We start from the raw sequence: 21,467 nt of genomic DNA, 5'->3' as shown, positions 1-21,467 counted from the left end.
GAAAGACCTGGTCATCCTGTCTTGGGCACCTGTTCTAGACTGAGATTACTGGAGATCTTCTCTCAAGATCCCAGAGCCGTGGCTGGTTCTGTTTGATTAGATACCCAAACCTAAGGAAGCAAAAATTAGAATCTTTTATCTTGTAGTGCATCTTGTCCCTAATAAAGGACAGGTCTTCAAGTTAGAGCAAGAGGTGTATTATTCCTTTAATTCTCTCAGTGCAGTTAAAGCAACAGACTTGCTCCAAAAACTTGCTTTGAAAACTTGAGGAACATTTCTGACTGGAAGTAGGTTGTCTGTAGAGCAGGTAGCAGCCTTGGGTAACCAGAGGAGACTTTGTGCTGAATCCCGAGGATGAAGGCTGCTTTGCTGACACCCATCATCCTCTTCAAACTATTCTCCTTTATAAGCAAAGAGAAGGGGCTATTTTTCCTCAATGAGCTTCAGTAAGGTGTGTCTGATATCTACATAGTTGCTGATGTTCAGGAAGAAACATGAACACTAAATAATGCTCCTAGCCCTGAGTTCCTGCATGCTATGTGTCCTTTACTGAAGTGGAGACTTGGAGTTGAAAGCATAAAACCAGACAGCCACGACACATCACCAGGTTTTATGGCCTCAGCAAAGGGCTTTTGACTCTGTGCATGCATAAGTGGAGATTAAGAGCAATCTATGTGCAGTGCACTGCCCAGTGTCTCATGGGGTCCCGCTTCAGATCCAGAAGGTGAAATCTTATACACAGGAGTGTCATTCACCTGGAGCAAGAGTTTCATTGACAGGAGAAAGCAAGTGAAGCTGAGCAGGATTTTCAGATAATCATAGAATAATTTGGATTGGAAGGGACCCCTAAAGACCATCTTCTTCCAACCTCCCGATCATGGACAAGGACACATTCCACTAGACCAGGTTGCTCGAAGCCACATTCCACCTGGACTTGAACACCACTAGGGATGAGGCATCCTCAACCTCTCTGGGCAGCCTGTTCCACTGCCCCACCATGCTCACAGGGATTTTCTCCTAATTGCTAATCTAAATCTACCTCCATTCCTCCTTGTCCTACCACAGCATGCTCTTGTGAAAAGCCCCTCCTCAGCTCTCTGGTCACCCTCTAGATATTGGAAAGTGCTAAAAGGTTTCCCTGAAATCATCTCTTCCCCAGGCTGAACAAGTCAAACCCTCCCAGCTTGTCTTCCTTAGGAGAGGTTCTTCAGCTCCCTGATCATTTTGGTGGCTCTCGTCTGGGCCTGCTCCAACAGGTTCGTGTTTTTCCTGTGCTGAGGGCTTCAGAAGTGGTCACAGGACTTCAGGTAGGGTCTCATAGGAATGGAGTGGAGGGGGAAAATCACATCCCTGCTGTAGTTGTCCTTCTTAAGCCTCATGACATTCCCATAGGCCAAGTGCTAGAGCTTGACCAAGTCCTTCTGGATGGCATCCTGTCCCTCAGACGTGTCAACCATACCTCTTCCCTTAGTGTCATCAGCAAACTTGCTGAGTATTTTGTATAGACTGAGGTGTTTAATGCCAGCAATATATAATTTTTGCTCTCAGATCATTGTCTTTCTTTAAGTATGTATTGCAGATTAATCCACTATTGGAAAAGACGGGTTGGATTTGTTTAGAATAATATTTTATTTTAAGGAAAAGTTATACCATTTGGGAATACACTGGTCAAACATTTCTTGGAAGGTTCCAGATCATGGATTTTGTTTTATCAAATTTGCACTTTGGGATTAATTTTCAATACAACTGATACTATCATAATGTTTAATGCGATGTGTCTCTGGAGGCTGTCATGTTCATGTGGGCAAGCTCTGGTTATTGACCAAGGTCTCTAGTAAAAAAGCAATTTTAATCAGAAAAAATTCTATTTAATTCTTGTATTTTCAGATAAAATAATAAAATTCCTTTCATCTTTATATTCTCTGTCTTATTTTAAATCCTGGCACTGCTTTAGGACTTCAAGCACTGCAAGCTAAAACTATATAAAATATATGTATAAAAATATATATTATAATGAACAATATAATATTCACTGTGGCCTGATTTCACTCTATAAAGTCTGTGTTCCAGATGTGAGTGGCCAGTGTAGTTCTCATCTACCCCTCTTACCTCACTTATATTGTGATTTTTTTCATTTTATGCATTCTATATCCTCACCAAGAAAGGAATCAATAAGTTCATGATGCTTTCTAAGTGCCTCCTCTAATGATTTTTATCAGAAAGAAGGAATTCTTTCCCCTCTTCTTGAGAAGACATGTCTGAACATTGGATCATGGGATAAATTGTATTGTCTACCCACAGAGATGCTGTCTGATCATCCAAAAGAAAAGTTGCTATGTTGGCTGAGGTTTTTCCCCTCAGCACTCAAGACAGAGGAGACACTCCAAGAGTTATCTCTCTGAAACTTGCCTCAGTGCCTGATATCCACAATTTACTTCTGCCTGATGATTTGTGTGGGCATCAGACTGACGGGTGTGGAGGGGAGAGCACTGGTGTCCAAAGGTAAGAACACCCTTACCTTCTGTGAAAAGTACAATGCAAGACGAAATGTCACATTACCTTCTAAAGCTGATTGTTCTTTTGAGATCATTAATTGATCGCAAATTATGAGAGAGCAAATTGATCTCATAATTGAGAGAGAGCCAAAAAAGTCATTTATAACCCTTTTATTGTTCAGACATTTCTAAATTGAGCTTTCCACTTGTCAACAGCCATTCTTAATAATAAAGGAGAAACAGTGTAATCTTCTCCATTGTGGACTTTTTGCCAAAAAAAAAAAGCACATTTAGGTGAATCAAGACAGCACCAAAGTATATCTTAGAAACTTTATATTTCAAAAGCACAAACAAAATTTTTATATTGTTATTTGTTCCAATCAATATTATTCTGACATGGAAAAATATTACCAGTAATGAAAGCAAGTAATTTTTAGGTATCTTCCAAACTCTCCAGAAAATTATGTCCATCATTGATTTGTATTTCCCACTTTCAGAAAAGAAACACCTTCCTTGCAAAATCACTTCATTATATTCTAGTCAAATAAACACACTCCCAGCTAAGAGTTGGGATAATCTGCCCTGGTTGTATACATGAAAATGGACTAGCATAGCTCATCACCTCATGGAATCAGTAGGAAATATTCTTTGATAGGACAGGGAGAAATAAATAGCAAAAATGATCAGTTCTGAACTTACAACTTCTCTGAATTAAACTTATATTAAAAACCACAATATAGCAGAAAACTTTGTTTTCTTTGTCTTGTCTAAAGTTTTCTTGTTTTACTTACTTTACTTATTTTACCAACTGCAAAGTCCACAACATTAAAAGACCTTGTCTTCACACATATCTCTCCTTTCTGGTTGATGTGTGTTTACACAATGCAGTGACTCAGAAAGGAATATTTTGTTTTGTTTTGTTTTGAGTTTTAGAGATCACTTGTGAGATTCTCTTGCTGTTTCCAGAAACGTTTACTGCTTCCACCATTTCTCATGACCACTTCAATCAGATGTTGAATAGCTAGTATGAGATTTGTATGAACAGCCAATCTTCAAAAAGTCTTGATCTAGCAGACAGTGCTTTGAAGCCATTGTGGCGTTATGAAACATTAACTCTAATTTCATTTTAACCCAAGTGTATCTTGATATTAGTTCATGTTTTCTGAGATACTCTAATTTTACTGGTCAAAAGATCAGTTTTTTAGAGACAAACTACAAGATACTGCTTTGTGTCTGTGATCCAAAGCTAATTTTAAGAGTTGCATGTTGTCAGAGCAGAAGTTATTTGGCTTAGACAAACTCCCATATCAGCTGTTTGATCTGTTGGAATATTGTCCACTTCATGGGAAAGTACACTTGCATGCAGATAAAAAGACATGTCATCTCTATAGGTCTTCTAACACGAATTCCTTCAAACATTTCTGCAGTCGAATGTTCTCATCTCTGTTCTCTTCTGGTGTTCCCAGAGTAACCTCTGAGTTCATCTCCATTTGCATTGACATATGTTGCTGTTGGATAAAAATTACATTATGCATAAAGTGCACATTCACTGGTATTCAAAATTCTGTGCATTTCTACAAGCACTCAACTTATTTGGCATATATCTGGGATTAGGATATATTGCTTACTCTGTTACAACTGGAATACAAAGATTATGTTAATTACTCTCTCAATCTACAAGTTACTCACAGGCAAATTTACTTTGTTGTTCTGAGCCTTCATTTTGTTTCTTGTCACTCTCCAAGCTGATATGACCATTGTGCCATCAACAATCACTTGAATCCAAAGACCACAGTGTTGTCTCAGAAATTTGTTGCTATCATGTAGACAGTAACTCCCCAGCTGTGCTGAAGTCTTCTGTCAAAGGTTTATTCAGTGTTTGTAATAGTTAAGGGACAGAAATAAATTCTTTTACTGTCAATAACATTAAATATAGGGTTTTTTGTGATTATATTTTGAATACAAAGACCTCTACATAGCAGTTTACACAGTTCTAACACGAAGGGAGATACAGAATATAAAGCTGATGGTTATGATTCTTTATTCTGCTAGCCCATATTCATAGCCACAATGGGTATTATCAATTAATTTGCTCACAATTACTGGTAAAAATGGGTGAGAAGGACTTCAGCACAGAAGAGGTGATAAATATACTCTTTAACCAGCTGAACTCAGGGTCAACATGGCACTTTTAGCATCCAGTTTGGTCAAATTATACTGACCAGAAGTGTCATAGAAATTGTTCTGAATCCTGAGAATATGAGACTTGGCCTCAGGCCAGTTCTGGACCTCTTGAGCTTTTCTGAGATGAGTGCAGTGAAGAGGAGGAGCACAGTCTGCTCTGGGACCCAGCCCAAGGCTTGTGGAATGAGCTCCAGGCACAAGTTTAAAACACTTCAATCTTTTAATTTGTCATTTGATTATATAGAATATGCACATAATTTTCCCCATAAATTCATTTTGAGAAGATAAGATTAAACACAACAACCCATTCCTCTTGTCTCACAACTCAAATTATGATTCCTGGACTGAGATTTCTGTCAATGATATAGGTATATTATTAAAAAATGCCCCAAAACACAATATTGGAAGGCATACATCTTTCTCCTGGGAAAGAAAGCAGCATAAGGAAACACAATGGAAATTATTAGTTAAATTGCTGAATGCTCTACTAGATCTTGATATTTTGATATAAGGCAAGATAGAGTAAAATTTACAGAAATCCTGCTGAGGCTCTGAACAAATATTTTGAGCACACAGATCAGAGAAAATCCTCATTACAGTCTCCTTTTTCAATGGTGCTTTCCACCAAAAAATCATAATGGTGGAAATGACCTGTGCCTTCTCATGTGTTGCAGAACCAGGTAAGAAGCAATCTTACTGTCCCTTCTAGCACACAGTTCACTGTTCAGCTTTTCTGGAGTTACAGGCAGATCTAAACTACTGCCTGACTAGCACATTTTTCCTTGCAAGTCACACAATGACAGCAATAAGGAACACTGAATGTGCAAGCCAAGGATCTCCATTAACAACAGTCTCCAAATACTGTAAATATTTAGTCCTTGTTTTGCCAAGTTGACTAAAGATTTGTAATGTGGCATGAGATAAGCAAGCACCTGAGCTCATAGTGCATCAGCTCTTCCAAAGTTAACAGCTCTGCTTGTGGCTTTGTCCTGAAGCAGGGGCACAGCTGTAGTAGGTTACATTGCAAGCATTGTGCAGCCTCCTCCTTCCTGCTAGAAGAATGTGCACATTTGCTGCTGCAGAGCCAATGACTCACAGATAGCCACCAAAAGTTCCCCTTGATAGCTGGCTGACATGCTTACATGTATAACATCCCATAACTGACTATTCCTCAGGGACTCAGGGTGATCACTCCTTAAAATGTTGGCCCACTGAGTGGGGATATGCTGAAAAACCTTGGAGCACACGGGACATTTTAGTCCCCTGAGGATTTGCTCCATCCTGTCTACTGACATCAGTCCTGCAACCTCCACAAGGTATTCTGTTCTCACAACAAATGCTGTACATACCTTTTCCCTCTTGGGTTTTTTTTTGTTTTTGTTTTTTTTTGTTTGTTTGTTTGTTTGTTTGTTTTTGTTTTTTTGGGGGGGTTTTGTTTTGTTTTGTTTTGTTTTGTTTTAATTAGATGCTGCTTCAAATGCAGTGCTGTTCCATCCGATTGCAAGTAATGTCATGCATGTCTGTGTGGTGAGAAAAAAAAGAGAAACAAGACACACTACCTGGTGGTGAGTCTCATCTGCTAACCACATTTTGATATTGTTTGAAGGATGTGGAACAGGTGTGGTTAAAACTTCCAGGCATCTGTACCTGCAAGACAGTGATACAGGCACGCTACTATTCTTGTCTGCAGGAACAGATAAGACATTAATATAATATGTATTTGTAATATATATTCCAGTTCCAAGGCAGACATCTACTATTTCTAAAGCCATTTAAATTTTTTTTTCTTTCCTTTCACTGGAGACAGTTTTTTCAACATTTTCCCTAGCTCTTCTTTAGCCTAACTGGTTTCTAACCTGCAAGAGTTTTAAAAGGACTGGATGCATATTAAAAAACCTATCATTTCTACACAAATAATATTTCCAAGCAAAATGAGAACTTGTGGCATGCTACTCTGTCTGTAGCTTAAAAAATTATTCCTATGTACTCTTTCCATAATTAAAAATTGATAATTTCTTTTATACGAATCAGGAATAATGATTAGTCACTAATTAAATAGTAAGTTTACTTTTAATAGAGGCTCCACTTACATACTGCACCTTCCAAATACTAAGGTATCTTGAGTCATCCTCCTATCCTGGACAAGTTTATTTCTCAGTTCAAGAAAGCCTTTGCTGCCATAGGCAGCTGCCAATAGGGAAGCTGTGTTGCCAGGCAGAAAAGCAGTGGCATAGAGAGAGTTAGCAGCATTAACTGCTGGGGGGTGCAGGGCCACTACTCTACTTTGCTCTACTAATGGTATTAACAGTACAGCCAAGGAAATTCATTCCACCAGACTGACTTCCCCTTTTATTTCTAGCAAAGTCTCCCATTTAGAGTGAAAAACTACTGTCATAACACCCATGGATTATGAAATTAAATTGGACAGCATGACATGCAGTTCATCTCTGGTCTGATTAATAGAGGTGGCCTTGATGCAGAATCTGTGAAAGCATGGGGCAGAGTCACACTGAAGATAGAGAGGCAGCTGTCAGAGTAAGATTAAAAAATGTAATTTATAGTGGCAGAAATACATCAGAGAGTAGGGTGTGAGACTGGATCTGTGGGGGACTGTGGTAGGAGCTGAGAGAGAAGAATTACAGGTGTCAGTGTCTTACACTAGGTCTTAACATCAAGCACTAGTTTGTTAGAACAATAGTTGGAAAGGAGCAATTTACTGCTTCTTGAGAAAATCTGTGTTTGACTTTTTTCCATTGTATGGTTTACTTTCATCCTGACCCCTCTTCCACAAGAAATCTATACAATCATCAAAAATGTACACTACCTTCTACATGCATATATCAGCAGACCTCCAAGGAAAACCAGAGAACAAAACAATGTGAGGCTTAGCAGTAGGATATCCAATGTCTTTTCTTAAAAAAGAAAAAAAAAAAGAAAAAGAAAAAGGAAAAAGAAAAAAAGAAAAAAAAAGGGAAAAGTAATGTTAATTAAATGGGAGAGGCTAGGATAGTTAATAAATTGATGAATTGCACATGGACTCATAAATATTGCTCTATTCCTGAACTGTCACAGATTTAAAGAAACATTTCCTGGAGATTTTTTTAGGGGAAAAGGGCTTCTGACTTCAGCACTGTTCCTTCCTCCCCTTCCTCCTTCTAGCCCTCAGCCTTGCTGCTGTCTTTGTCCAGTACTTCCTCTTGCTTCATTCCATTCCCTTCTTTTCCTGGAATTCTGCCCTCATATCCTGGGCATGGCCTGTCCTGCCGCTGGATATTTCCACACAGCCTTGATCCCTCTGGATATGAAACCCTCTGTCCATCTGTTCTTGGTACCTCTGCTGCTGCTCCCATCTCCACACACCATGGGTCCCCCTCTTCTGCCTCCTCACCACTTCACAGCTGTAACTGATTTAAGGCAAGATGAAAATAAAAGCATTTGTCAAGCAAAATATTCTTTTTGATTCAAGAAGCAGCATTTGGTTTCTATTATACTTACCTTTTTAACCCTGCTTGGCATAGTCCTAAAGAAATGGCATCAATACATATTTATATTGTTCAACAAATACTTCTACTCTGTACCTTGCATTTCTTCCTCCAAAATACCCAAAATAGCAATGTATTTGGTTGACTCAGAAATATTTTCTGGGAAATTTTATTTCTTGTTTAATATCTAGCTTCAGAACCACAAATAGTTTGGACCAGTTTTAACTAAGTATTTTGAAGAAAAACAGACAAGGACAGCTCTTAAAATATTTATAGTCTGAGGCCAGTTAACCAGTGGTGTTAGGATCAATCTAGATTAAAAATCAAAGTATAAAAGAATAAAAGTTCTGAGTTTGAACCCATTTATTTCCACAAATTTCATATGAAACCAAGAAAAAAACTCAGAAACTTGTGGGTAGAACTTATAAGAACATGTCTTATCTTCTTTAAAGTACAAAACTACTCTTTATTCACTTTAAGATGAAAAGGAAGTTACTTTCTTCTTGCTGTCTGAGATGAGGGCTTGGAAAACTTATTCTGAACCACCTCTGGACTGTGTAGTAGAATTTTTTTTGAGTTTGTGGTAATTTCTCTGCATCATTCTGCTAACCCTACATTGTGCACACACCCAGGAGAAGAGGAAGTCCTGTTCTTATCATCAGCTGAACCACAAAGGGGTTTGCTTCTCCTGCTTTCTTACTTCTTGCATTTTGGAGAGCAGCAAGAAAAAGAAGCATATAAATTCTTTTGGGTACACAATTTCATGGTGGGTTTGTTTTTTTTCAGATGCAAATGCTTCAAGTTTGACAGAAATAACAGAACTTTGAAACCAAAACTAGTGGCTTGGTTTGCAAAAATGCAGAACATTTCTGAATTACTACAAACTTCAAAGTGATCTATGAATGCTCATCAGCTCTAAAAATTAGACCAATTATTTCAAGTTTCTACATATGAATAAAGCTGATTAAACATTTCTTTTTTTAGCAGAAGGTTTTTATAGTAAACAGCTCAGTTCAGGTTAAATTGTGAAGATTTTTTTTGAGGGCATATGCTAATTCCAAAGGAGAATTAATGTTTTCCTCATGAGAAAATTAGCAAATTCTTTTCATGTCAAAGGAACATTTCAGAACAAATATTTTAGTTATGTTTTGAATTATGTTATTTCATTTTGATGCTTCAGCTTTTTTTTTAAATTAAGGCTAAAATGCCTTTTTAAAATGCATTCTTAAAGAAATGTTGCACATTTCCTAGATGAAACAGTGGAATGTCAAGGAGAAGCAAACAGAAAGCAGGTCATGCTATGCTTCTTCAAGAATTTCAGTAGAAAGAGATCCTGTAACTCCAGAAAAATTGACACATTAAAAAAATATTGAATGGATGGTTTTTATTCAGGTTACTTGCATAGTGTCCATTTATACATGCTTCCAATTAGAAGCAGATAGAATAATTTCCACAGAATCCAAAGTAAAATGGACAGAAAAATTTGTCTCAGCATGAAAGGAGATATGTAAAGAGATTTGGCTGAGCACCTGACCCTCCAATGGAATAACTCCATATATTAATTTTATAAAAACCACTGATTCTTTCTGAGTAGGAAGGAGGGAAACTGCTGCACCACATGTGCAAAAATATAACATCTCACCTGGCATTTCCTGTCCTCAGATAAATAGGGATTTGAAGCTCAAAGATCAATAGGACCTATTCCAAAATACAGTCTGTTTTATTAAATAATGACACTCACCTTGTTTGGTTTTACTACCCATAGTACTGTGCTTTTTTTGCATGCTGACACACAAGTTTTTCTCTATAAATACAGCCTCAAACCACTGTAATACTTCCCCTCTGCCTAAGCTGATGGTAGAAAGCTTCTGCATGTGGAGACATTTTTCTCATCATGGAAAGGACACCAGTGTTAGGGGTTTTCTTTATAGAGGTTGAAGGAAAAGTATTGTAGTACTTTTGTTTACTTTGCTTTTGCAATGCTCTTGTTTACTTTGTGCTCAAGTGAGATGTTGGGGCCAGAGCACATAAATTTAAATAAGAGTTAAACCATTTCCTATCTCTGTCAGATAAGAAATTATTCCACCAGTGTAATAAGTGACATTTTGGACTTAGTCCTTAAAGACTATATGGTTTGATGAATGGTAGGACTTTTGTGGATTTCTTGGCTTACTAACTCCAGTTGAAAGTATTTTTAGAGATGTGTGGGCCGTCCTTTGCAGGGCAAGGCAGCAGGGTGGAGGGATGATGGTGTAAGGACCTAGTCAGCTGCTGACCATTATTCTTTCCTAAAGGCTGTCAAGAGTCAGGACAGCAGTTCTGTAAAAAGCAGGGAATTAGAGCTCAGACTAAGGACTCTGCTTCCCTACAGCAGAGCTGTGTGAGCCTGGTGTGTGCCATGGACCCCCAGGTACAGTTATGCCCCAATACCAGCCTGGAGCAAAAGAGAGGCAATAATGAAGTAAATATCCTGAATGGCAATAACATAGGCCATGAAAAAAGCAATGAGTAGTAAGTACATAACTTACCGTCGTGAATAAACACTGGTTCGCTCCATTCACTCCAGATCTTGTTTGCTATGCAAATCTCTTTCTTTACCCTCACTTGTGCTGCACATCTTTTTGCTGGCTTATGAAATGGATACTTATAGTTCTCTGCAGTGACATTTGCAATCTATCAAGAGAGGTTTGGGGGATTGTTTTAAAATATTTTGCATTGCAGTTCAAACAGATGTAAACTAGGGATGTCAAATACTACTATTTACATCTTTAACTAGTAGGAAGAGATTTTCAGAACAAGTTCTTATGTCTACATACAATTGACTCTCATCTGATGTGTGTTAAAACTCAGAACTGAACATGAAAAGAGAGTGGAATTGACAAGATGCAAGGAGGTATCATTTATGTCAGGACATTAGGAATTTGAAAACACTGATTCCCCTTTGATTTTTTATCACACCACATATAGGATGAACACTGTAACTATGGAACTGCAAGTTTCAAGATTTTGGTGTGGGTAGTCTGCTACACTTGCTTCTCTGTTAGAATAAAATCTTTCATTTTTCACCTGAAGGATATCCATTGTTTTTGTGGCTATCCTGAAATATCTTTAATTGTGCCTATGAAAAAAAAAAAGAACATCACTTCAAAAGATCAAGCCCAAACATGGAGTGGTGGAATTTAAAGAAGATGAATCTTTAAATAATCCCTAACCACTTTTAAATACTGAAGCAAACTTCTATAAATAAACAATGTTGGAAATTTTAGAAGTAATAAGAAAGAGAGAAAACTCTTGCTTGTGGAAGTTAAAAGTGATGTTAAAAGGCTCCAAAGAAGTAGAAAGTATGAATCTCATACATGGAGAAACATGGAATCTTTGCTTCCTTGGTGTTAGGAAAGCACGATCTGTTCTCTTCATACTGGCTGATGTGGTGTGGATTTGACTCTGTGCACCATGTCAGTTCTTTCTGTTCCCTTTAAGGCTTTTCCAGTTCTGGTGTCTATTAATATTTTGTAGCACCCAAAGCACAATATGAAACTTCAGGGGAAACTCAGCATCTAAACGGGCAAGTTAGTCACAACCTGCATCTTACATGTGACATGCTGGTCATATACACTTAAATAACATTTGACCTTTGCCTAACACAGAATGATTGACTCAGTTTGTGGTTCAATGCAATCCACAGGCCTTCTTTCTTCTGTGATGACTCCTATATTTTAATTCCTTATTTTGTGTTGACATATTTGACCTGAATTTCCTAATCATAGGATTTTCCTTATTACCGAGTTTTGGCTTGTTGATTTCAGACTTAAACAGAATTTCAAGTTCTAATCTTGTTTTCCATGGTATTTGACAATCTTTCCTAACTTTGAGACAATATTCTTTTTCTATAACAAAAAAAGTCAATACAGTCTATGTGATAACAATGTACGATTCAAATTTAATATAGAAGACAAAACCTTCAACTTCATTCAATGCAAGCCTGACTCTGAAATTCAGATTTCATAAAATATATTGATTTTTCATTTTTATCAAAAAGACAAGTTGTATTATTTATTAAAGACAAAGGGATTTCTTTCAAGTTTGTTTGAGATTAAATTCTGTTAAGTTTGAGGGATGCCTTGTTTTTGTGGAAGTTATGTTGTACAAACTAAGTGTACTACCAGGAAAGCTGATTACCTTATGATCTGTTATTTTCACCTGGTACAAAAAACACTTTTTCCTTGCTGAACCAATTGTAGGTGGAGGTTTCCAATGAATTTTAATACTTTTGTTTTCGAGGGAAACTGAGACGTTGATTGGCGGGTTCAGCTTCTCTGAAAAATAAAAGAGTGCAGAGAGACCTTCTGTACCTCATGCTCTTTCTTGTATTTAAACAGATGTAAAACAAATGAAAATACATCAGTCCTTAAAATACACAGCTGAGTGTTTTGGAGTTTGCCACACCCAAAAACATTCTAGTGAGTGACACATTTTCTTTGAAATTGCTGTTCAGTAAGTACCTCAAAATAAAGTGACGTAGTTGGGGTTTCCCATGTATCTTTCTAGGAAAGGCAGAAAGAGGGAAGGAGAAGAAGGCCCTCTCCAGAGTCAGAGTTGGTGTAGAGGAGACCTTGAGTCTGCTACTGGCTCCATGTCGTGTAGGATACATGTGTTTTGTCTACCCTCAGTCCTGGTGTTATTACTTTTAAAAAATGGAATTTCTTCTCTCAGAGAGGGGTTGCAGTGGGGACACTTATAAAGTCTTCATACAATCTTAGAAGGGTTGGGGATTTAAGGGGCCTTAAGGATCACCTAGTTCCAAATCCCCTGCATGGGCAGGGCCGCCTCCCATTAGAGCAGGTTGCTCAAACCTCCATTGAACATGTCCTTGAACACTTCCAGGGATGGGGCATCCACAATTTCCCACAACAGCCTGTTGCCCAGAGAATTGTCAGATTCAATATGTGAAGATTTCTGCAGATGCTTAAGAAATATCTCTCTTTCTCTCTCCTGCAGAGGAGCAAGCAAGCACTTGCTATGGAGGAAGTACAGTGTTGGACATTTGAGGCCCCAGGATTTCAGCTCATATATATATTCAGCTTATATCTGGACTCATATAAGCAAGCCTATAGTTATTTTTTAGCATAGCAAGTGTTAGAGCACTGCTGCTGAGTGTGTGCTCAGTACCCAGGCATCCTCAGTCCTTCTCAGCTGCTGCTGCATTTCTATGAAAGGAAGATCTCCAGCTGGAGTTTTCTGAAAAATCCCTGCCAGCAGAGACAGAAGTGCCTGGCAAGTTTCTGCAGACAGGGTCAGTGAGGTCTGGGGATGGCAGGGCTGCACTGTGAGAGAAGCCAGAGAGGGTGAGGGCAGCAGGACGGGTCCCTGCAGCTGCTGTGCTTGCTCCAGCAGCCTTCGAGGGTGGGGGCACACCATGAGCCCTGAAGAGACATGAGCCATGACAAGAGGAAGAAGCAGAGGTTTTATGCTTAGTCTCTAAAATACTGCTGCCAGACCACTCTCCCCTCTGTAAGGATGTCAAGAAAAGGCAGCAATTTCATTTCTTCCTTTTGTCATGTATCAGATTATAGTTGCCTCTGATTGCAGTGTAATGCTTTAGGTAAAGCAAACAATTTTAGTGTCTTAGAAAAGGTTAGATAAGATCTAACTCAGAATAAATATTTAGAGTTTTAAATTATATTTTTATGATCCCTTGAGCTATGACTAATTCCCAGGTTACAGGTCTGGAAGACAATCAACATGTTAAAGACTTAAAAGGCATTTGAATCTGCAATCTTTGCTAAATTGCAGGTGAATTTCTTACCCATGAGATTAATTCAAACTTCCCAGAGAAGTTAGGAAAAGTAATTTTATATGATCATTCAAAACTGTTGATAATTAAAAATAACTGCCAAGATATTTTTAACTTAAAAAATAAATAAAAATTCTACTAATGTTTGAGAACATTCATATTCTTAAATTCAGGTTATAAGTGAGACTTGTGACTATTTATGTTCTTTTTTCTTAATCACACTTGCTCAGCACTATAAAAAAAGGATAGAAAAGAAAAAACTGTAGAAACAAGGGTACAATAGTTATAAATAGTTTCCTCACATTAGCCTATCTTATCTTTTAATTAAAATTATAGATAAACAAGGTTTTTAATCAGACAAAAAAAATTAAAAAGTCTACATTCCTAATCCATTTTGTTTAATCTTTGTGCAACATTCACACTAAGATGAATGCCTAAATAGTTGGAATTAATATTATGACTATGTTACACCTTTTTTGCTTTTCATGAAGTAACCAATAAATAAAATTTTCATAATATACAGTAATAGAAAATACTTACCTATTTTCTGAGGTGTGAAAGCTTTGAAATAAGACAGTACTCTTGAACTATTTCTCAAATTTCTCACAGTTATGTTTAAATTTATTTTCCTTGATGGTTGGAAATGTATTTCTTTCATATAGCATCCAATATTTTTCATCCTTGCATTTTTTATGTATTGCTGGCATGCAAAAACCTTTCCTACATGTCTGTGAGAAGGAAATAGAAGGTTTTTTTAAATCCAAGACTTAGGTCCAAAATCATGGTTTCATACTTATTTTGCTAAACATCCTTTACCTGTATGAGGTAAAGATCTGGATATCTTTGGGAGCTTCTGCTTTGATGTGCCAGGTGCAATTGAAAAAAGAAATGTTATATATGATGCATGAAAGATTCTGAATGTAAACTGCAACAAAGAAATGGTAAAGAGTCATGTTGATTGTACATTGATTTCCTAATAACAACATGTTGGTTGCCTTTACAAACCCATTATATTGGCTTATTTCTAGAAGCATGAAAAAATACTATCTGAAAAAAAAAGGTCTTTTTGCTTTGTAGACTGTGAAAATTGGGATGCATATTTACTACTGGCACCAAAGCCTACTAACCCACTTCAAAATAAATTAAAATCTCTGATCTTTTAAGAATTGCTGAAATCATATGATGCAGAAGGAAATCTTTATGATACATGAGTTCCTAGGAAAATGAAAAGAGGGTTTGAGTCATACTGACATCTTGCTCAGCAGAGCTGGAGTTTTCTGAATCTGAACACATCTAATAAAGGAAATAATTCTGCAATATCTCAAGGTATTATGAACCATATTCTTAACATGTCTTTTCCAAAAAAAAAAAAAAGTAGCAGAAGATAATAATGAGATTTCAGAAATTCTCCAAGACAGGAAATTATCATAAATGCTTGGATGTCCTAACAACAAGCAGGAAATAGCTGACCTGGAGGTGCCTTGTAAGTAAGTTCTGTCCAGTCACTCTCCTTAATTATGTCTTCTGTTTCTTTTGCAAAAAGTTGTGTCTTAACTTTAGCATTAAAACCAGAGTGTAATTGAAGATGTATTATCTTTTCCTTCTCCTGCAGTCTTTCCTAGGAGGAGGAAGAAGAAACTCCATGAAGGTAGACAGTTCTAAGTATTGAAAGGGAAATTATGCAAACTCATCTACTGAATAATACAATACATTATTTCACTTTACACTATGTGCAACCTCTGAAGAACTTACTTTCCTCTCCTTAGTGGTATTGAAGAACTTATAACTCAAAATATACTTCACGGTGTATTTCTTGGTTTCTTCTTTTGTCAGGTTGTTGTTCCAGGACAAAATGACTCTTGAATCATCTTTGGTGGCCCACATAACGTTATGCAGCCTAAGTGCATCTGCAATTACATAGAGAGAGGATCACCCGCTGTGTACACTAAGGAATTGTCTCTCAGCAAGGCTTGCATGCCCAGTAGCTCTGTCAGGACCTCTGCTCTTGTGTGGAGCAGGAATTTCTGAGCTTTGCTGAATATGACTTTCAGCAATGGGAATCATGCTGCTCTTTGCAGCTCTCAAAATTAATTGATTCACTTTTGCCTGTCTTGGACACCTCCCCTACTGCAGGTCTCTGTTTCTCCCTATGGGCCGTAGAAAGGGCCTTGACAAGTTCAGATTAGAGATCTGGGAAGGTTAGCATAGGATGAACTGTTAATAGGCTACTTACCCTTTATGTCTTCTTTTCCACTTGCCAGGACTGTGGAAAACAGTTTCTTACGTTGGAAAAAGGTCAATATCAGCAGGACATGAATGACTGTCACACGTGCCATAGCAAATGTTTTGGGCCACAGGTCTGAAGGAACTGGAGACTCTTCAGTTCCAAGCTTGGTTGAAAAAGTAGTTAGAACATGCTGTTTTCATTTTGCACCTGTGAAATATTAGGAAAGGGTCACCTAGATGCTTAAAAGGTGTCTAGAGTACAAAAGGTAAATATGAAATGGCATTTCTTTGACAGCTCTTGTTGACTGGTGCCTGCTGTTGCCAGGATGTTTGTACTGAGCCCACTCTTTGACTGGGGGCCAGAGAGTACGTGTGCCCTAGAGCACAGCTTCTGAGTGACAGCACAGCTTTGATTGCAAGCCAGCAGCACGGATATGACACTGCTGACACTGCAAGTGTTTAGGCTGGGCCCACCTAACATAACCATGACTAGATTTAAACCCAGCAGCTCTCCTTGTGTGTGTTATCTGGCCTCTTGTGACCACAGAGAACTGTCATTTCTAGACTGTGACTTGTGTTACTGGTTTAGGAGGATATGAACCATTAGAGATTAATCCTGCCATTTGAAAAAGTATCAGCAAGAGAATTTCAGGTGTTTGCTAAATTTGTAATTCAGTGAGCAAACAGATTCAGACTGATCAAAGTTGGTTTTAGCAAGACAGCATTGTTATTTCTCTGAAGAGTCTCCTTCAGAGGTTGCTTTAATGTAAAACAACATTTGATACTCTCTGTGTTCATATGCCTCCATGTTCAGAGACTTTCACTCACTGATTTACCTTGGCTCTGACAGTTTTAACTTTTAAATTCTTAGACATATTGTGTCCAGGGATCAGCACCTGGAGCCATATCAAAAGGTTCACAATACATTGACTAATAAGTGGCACTGGTCATGTAGAGGAAAATGTGTGAATGTTCAGCACATGAGGAAAATCTACAATGAGGTTTCCTGGAAAAAAAGAAATACACATACACTTAAAATTACATGCATATATAGATTAATTTATAATGCTATTTTATCACAATGCAGTGAAAAAGAGACCACTTAAGGAATTCTGCCCTTGTTTATGAAGTGCTGTGAAAAAACCATAACAGAAAGCTGTGAGGCAGAGGTTTCCCCATTCTGTTCATTCTGGAGTGATCTCAGCTGTAGCACCAGCAGCAGCTCTACTGTGCCAGTCACACTATGCACATGGCCAGACAAAAAAAGAGTAAATTCTCCTCCTTGGTGTGCCCAGGTAAGAAGCCAATTCAAAAAATTCTAACTGTCTGGAGAGGGAAGGGGTGAGCTGTGCCATTAATTGTGCTCCTAGAACAGTATGGTGTGTGGTAAGAGGAAAAAGTCAGGAAAAATATAAAATAAAAACAAGGAAATTTTGATGGTTTACTATTCAACACATAGTGGCTCATCCCTCTCCATGGAATGGAGAAATCAAAAACAGTCCCAGGAACATGTAAGTACTTTATTTAAATTAGCAGAAATGGAAAATGAGGATGGAAAACACTACACAAGTTAAAATACCTGTGGTTAATATTAACATGATTTTATTTTTAAAACACACGTCAAAAGGGGATGTGGAACAGGAAAAGGAACAAAATAAATCTTACAGTAGCAACAACTTTTGGTGTTGGAAACAAAAATAGACATAATTTGTGCAGCAATATAAATGCATTTATGGTTTGAGACAGGACACACAGGGGCAGACAATCAAGACTTTTAAAGTCTGAAAAAACTTAGAAAAAAAGCCATTTTTTTGAGTCAAAGAAAGGCATTTCAGGTGAGAGCAGTGCTGTTTCCCCAAGGTGAGCTGCTCCTAGGAGTGCCTTTAGTGCAGGGCTGAGGCGCCTCTGCCCTCAGTGTGCAGTGAACACGGGCACCTTGTCCCACCGGCACTGCGAGGCTGGACAGGGAGAGCGGGCTGCAAACAGCACCAGGGACAGGCATGGGAAACAGGTACATGGAAAGCTGCCAGAAAAACTATTAGAGGGGCATGCACAAGCTCACATCCCTAATTCAGCAGCTCTAGGTGCTGGGGGAAAGCTTATGGAATGGGCTGCAGGAGGTGGCCAGAGTTGGGGATTATTTCTGAGTAACACCTCCTGTTCTCACTGCTGCAGGCAGAACGGCAGAACAGCTGGGCTGACCCCACAGGGTATTTCTTATGTTTATATACAATTAATTAGTCCACAAAAAACAGTAAAGTGAAAGCACTGCAGCATAATTGCACCCAAAGTGACCAGGAGGGAACAAAACCTGTCCATACATAAAAAGCTTTTGATTCACAACTTGTCAAAGAACAAGTATTTTCATTTATGCCAGCATAGATGAGTTGAAAGGCAGAACATTTCTTCTCAGACATATGCAGACAGGACTTTGTGCTCCTCATCCTGTGTTACAAAGAGGTTTGAGTTAGCATATGGTGCTGAAATCAGTCCATGATGTGCAAAATAAAATTCATTGCCTGACAATTTTTTTCTAATAATATTGTCTGGCTCTTTTGTCTCTGAAAAAATGCATGCTAGCCAAATATGCCAAAACTAGCCAAAACTGCAGACAGTCCAGTTAATCTAGTGGGACAGAAATTATCTCAACAATCTAAATCATCTAGAAAAACCACAATAATGCAAAAAAACAAACAAACAGGAAAATCCAAATTCTTTTCAAGCCATGTCCTGTCAAAAATAGGGCTTTAAAAAAAATACTATATGTATTTTACCATTTTTTTTATTTGTTCCATCTCTTTTACTTCTGAGCTTCAGCTACAGCTAATATGATGCCCAGCAATGTCTGGTGTACAGTAGTGCATTGCTGGAGTAAGAGAAAGGGAATAGAACTGACAGGAGCTGCCAGCTCATCCACCACTGCAGCTGCAGAGGCTGTTCGTACAAAACCCACCTGCTGAATTTGGGAAGCAGACAGAGAAAGGAAAATTAAAATAGCTAAAACAAGTTTCATAAAACTTAAGAGCTGTTAGTTCAAGTGGCAGAACATGAAACTATTAAATTTTAAATCTGCATTATACGTGTGTTTGAATAAAGCTACTTTTGAAAAGTTTCTGGGGCTGATTATTAGATCTTCCTAAATGTAAAAGTTAATTTTTTAAGAAATAGTTTTTATATAAATATGTTTTCTTTGAAAAATAAATTGTAAAATTTTCAAAAAAAGACAATTTCAGGTGGCCTTGAAAATTGTATTATGCCATATTTGGAAAGTAAATTCAACAATTAAACAATGAAATCTTTTATTCATTGTTCTAATGCGCAGTTTTAGATGAAGGGAATCACTGTGACTGTTTGTCTGATTAAGATTACCTAAAACTTAGACTTAATTAAAGGTTGTCAGGTTTTCAACACTCCCCACCCCTATCCCGTATTTTATAGTAAAAAATGTAGAAATTGATCGATGAATGATGAAATAAGCAATATAGGTCAAATAAAGTTTAAATCTCTTGATAGCTGAAGAGTCAAATGTACCATTTACATTATTTTTTTCAAAACTTACCTCGGTTTTAATGCTTGTTAAACCCTGGGTACCTATGCATCTTGGGCTGAGAAGTGGGACAGATCAGCACTGGAGAACGTCTTGGTTTAGGACTACAGTGAGAAATTGATTTAGGAGACTTCCCTTTTCACAAGGCACTCCCTCAGAAAAGCCCATTGCAAGGGCCACTTCCCACTGAGGGGCTGGAGCACACCTCTGAATAAAGCAAACACTGCCTGGAACCTTCCCCAAGGCCTTCGGACCTCTGAGGAGACACATCTCTGCATGACTAACCCAGAAGTCAAAGCTGCCACTGCTTTCCCCTTTTTGTATATGGAAGAGAAAGGTTTCAAAACTTTTTTATGTATTTTAATAACCTTTTATCTTTTAAGAAGAAGTCAGATTAAAGAAGAAATTAAATCACACAGTTCAAGTGTGACCTATGAAATTAAAATCCCAGAAAGATCCTACCCTACTTGCCATTGTTCTGCTCGTTTTTAGTGGCTGATATGTATCTTTTATCTTGTAGCAAATTAAAAAAAATAAAAATCACAGAGCTAATCAGGAAAAAGAACAAATAAATGTTGCATCTTGAAGAGGTAGGACTGTCTGTTTAACTCTTCATGTCTGAAGGTTTGCCCAGCCTGGTCTCTGAAATTTCCTTTTAACTGGCTTCGTTATAAAGTAAGTTAATTTGCAGTTGCAAATTGCAATTGCAAGGCACACTGACAAGTTATGAATGTCATTTTTGGTGGAGTTGACTGACTTGATAATAAGTGGGCTTGAAATCAACAATTTTGTTCATACACACTGATATTTTGCATTCCAGCTTTCCATGTTAAGCTGAATTTGGAGGGGCAATAATAGATAAAAAATGTGGTGATTTGGGGGGGGTTTTTTTGTTTGTTTGGGTTTTTTGGGGGGGATTTTTGTTTTTGTATTTTTGCTTGGAACAGATATGACACCTTGTTCACATCAAAAAGTTTATTCACTAAGGATCTGACCCCAGGTTTTGATGCAAAAATGAACTTAAGGTGTCAAGACTGCATTATTTTTTGCCTTTTCAAAAACTGCCAAATTTGGACAAAATATTTCACAATCCTTTCTATAAAGGGCTGAGAGATCAAGTAAAATATTTTCTATCATTTGTTAGCTGGTGTGATCCTTTCCAGAGCACGGAAATCAGCTCTTCTTCTTTGCTTTTCCCCATCTTTAGGTACTGGACACAGCAGAGAAATGCTGAAAATGGAAGAATCCCATAAAACACCTTCGATGCTTGTTCAGTGGAGTGCTAGGAACCTGAATATCTTCACTCTCATCCCAGGCAGAGGCTGTTACAGTTATGTATGGAAATAGTTTTATTTTTTTCAGTATGTGTGTTAAAAATGTATGTTTCAAAGAAAACACAAACAAATGAACAAACAAACAAAAAAATCCAGCTATAGAAATGTTGTAGAGCAGATCAACTAAATTTTTTTGGTTGTTAATAGTAGAGTCTTAAAAACAGCTGCTTTGTTTTTTGGGTGCCTCTTTCTTTCAATAAAATTTTTTTGACAGTGATTACTCTGACTTATATCTAGTCAGATATTTCTCTATATTTCCTAGTATCAAAAACAATAACCAACTGTCATCATCACTCCATAACCACCCCCCAAACAAACATAGAATTAACTCCAGAACTGACTCCCCAAAAAAACCAAACAAAAATACGAACCATGATCATAAATCATCAACCAATCACCTACCAA

The 21,467-nt window shown here is 37.7% G+C and overlaps 1 protein-coding gene across 1 annotated transcript; it reads right to left on the bottom strand.

The window, feature by feature from the left end:
- Positions 1-2,811: 2,811 nt before the first annotated feature.
- On the bottom strand, positions 2,812-16,292 carry LOC134415221 (interleukin-5 receptor subunit alpha-like). Its single transcript, XM_063150507.1, has 10 exons — positions 16,189-16,292; positions 15,708-15,862; positions 15,426-15,573; positions 14,772-14,880; positions 14,496-14,683; positions 12,341-12,477; positions 10,690-10,834; positions 7,504-7,591; positions 6,239-6,326; positions 2,812-4,003 (listed from the first exon to the last, which is right to left on the bottom strand). Exons 1-10 carry the CDS (start codon positions 16,289-16,291, stop codon positions 3,881-3,883), a joined length of 1,284 nt encoding a protein of 427 aa, XP_063006577.1. The 5' UTR covers position 16,292; the 3' UTR covers positions 2,812-3,880.
- Between the last annotated feature and the right edge of the window lie 5,175 nt (positions 16,293-21,467).

Source organism: Melospiza melodia, chromosome 2 (assembly GCF_035770615.1).
Source record: "Melospiza melodia melodia isolate bMelMel2 chromosome 2, bMelMel2.pri, whole genome shotgun sequence".
Lineage (NCBI taxonomy): Eukaryota > Metazoa > Chordata > Aves > Passeriformes > Passerellidae > Melospiza > Melospiza melodia.
This window is presented reverse-complemented; position numbering and strand designations above follow the sequence as displayed.

What these genes read in the sequence shown, in the direction of transcription:
- LOC134415221 (XM_063150507.1), bottom strand. Translation starts at nt 16,291, where the DNA reads ATGGCACGTGTGACAGTCATTCATGTCCTGCTGATATTGACCTTTTTC. An exon ending in TACTTACAAGGCACCTCCAG is followed by an intron (nt 14,881 to 15,425) that starts GTCAGCTATTTC and finishes TCTTTGTTGCAG; the next exon opens with TTTACATTCAGAATCTTTCA. An exon ending in TTTCACACCTCAGAAAATAG is followed by an intron (nt 12,478 to 14,495) that starts GTAAGTATTTTC and finishes TTTATTTTTCAG; the next exon opens with AGAAGCTGAACCCGCCAATC.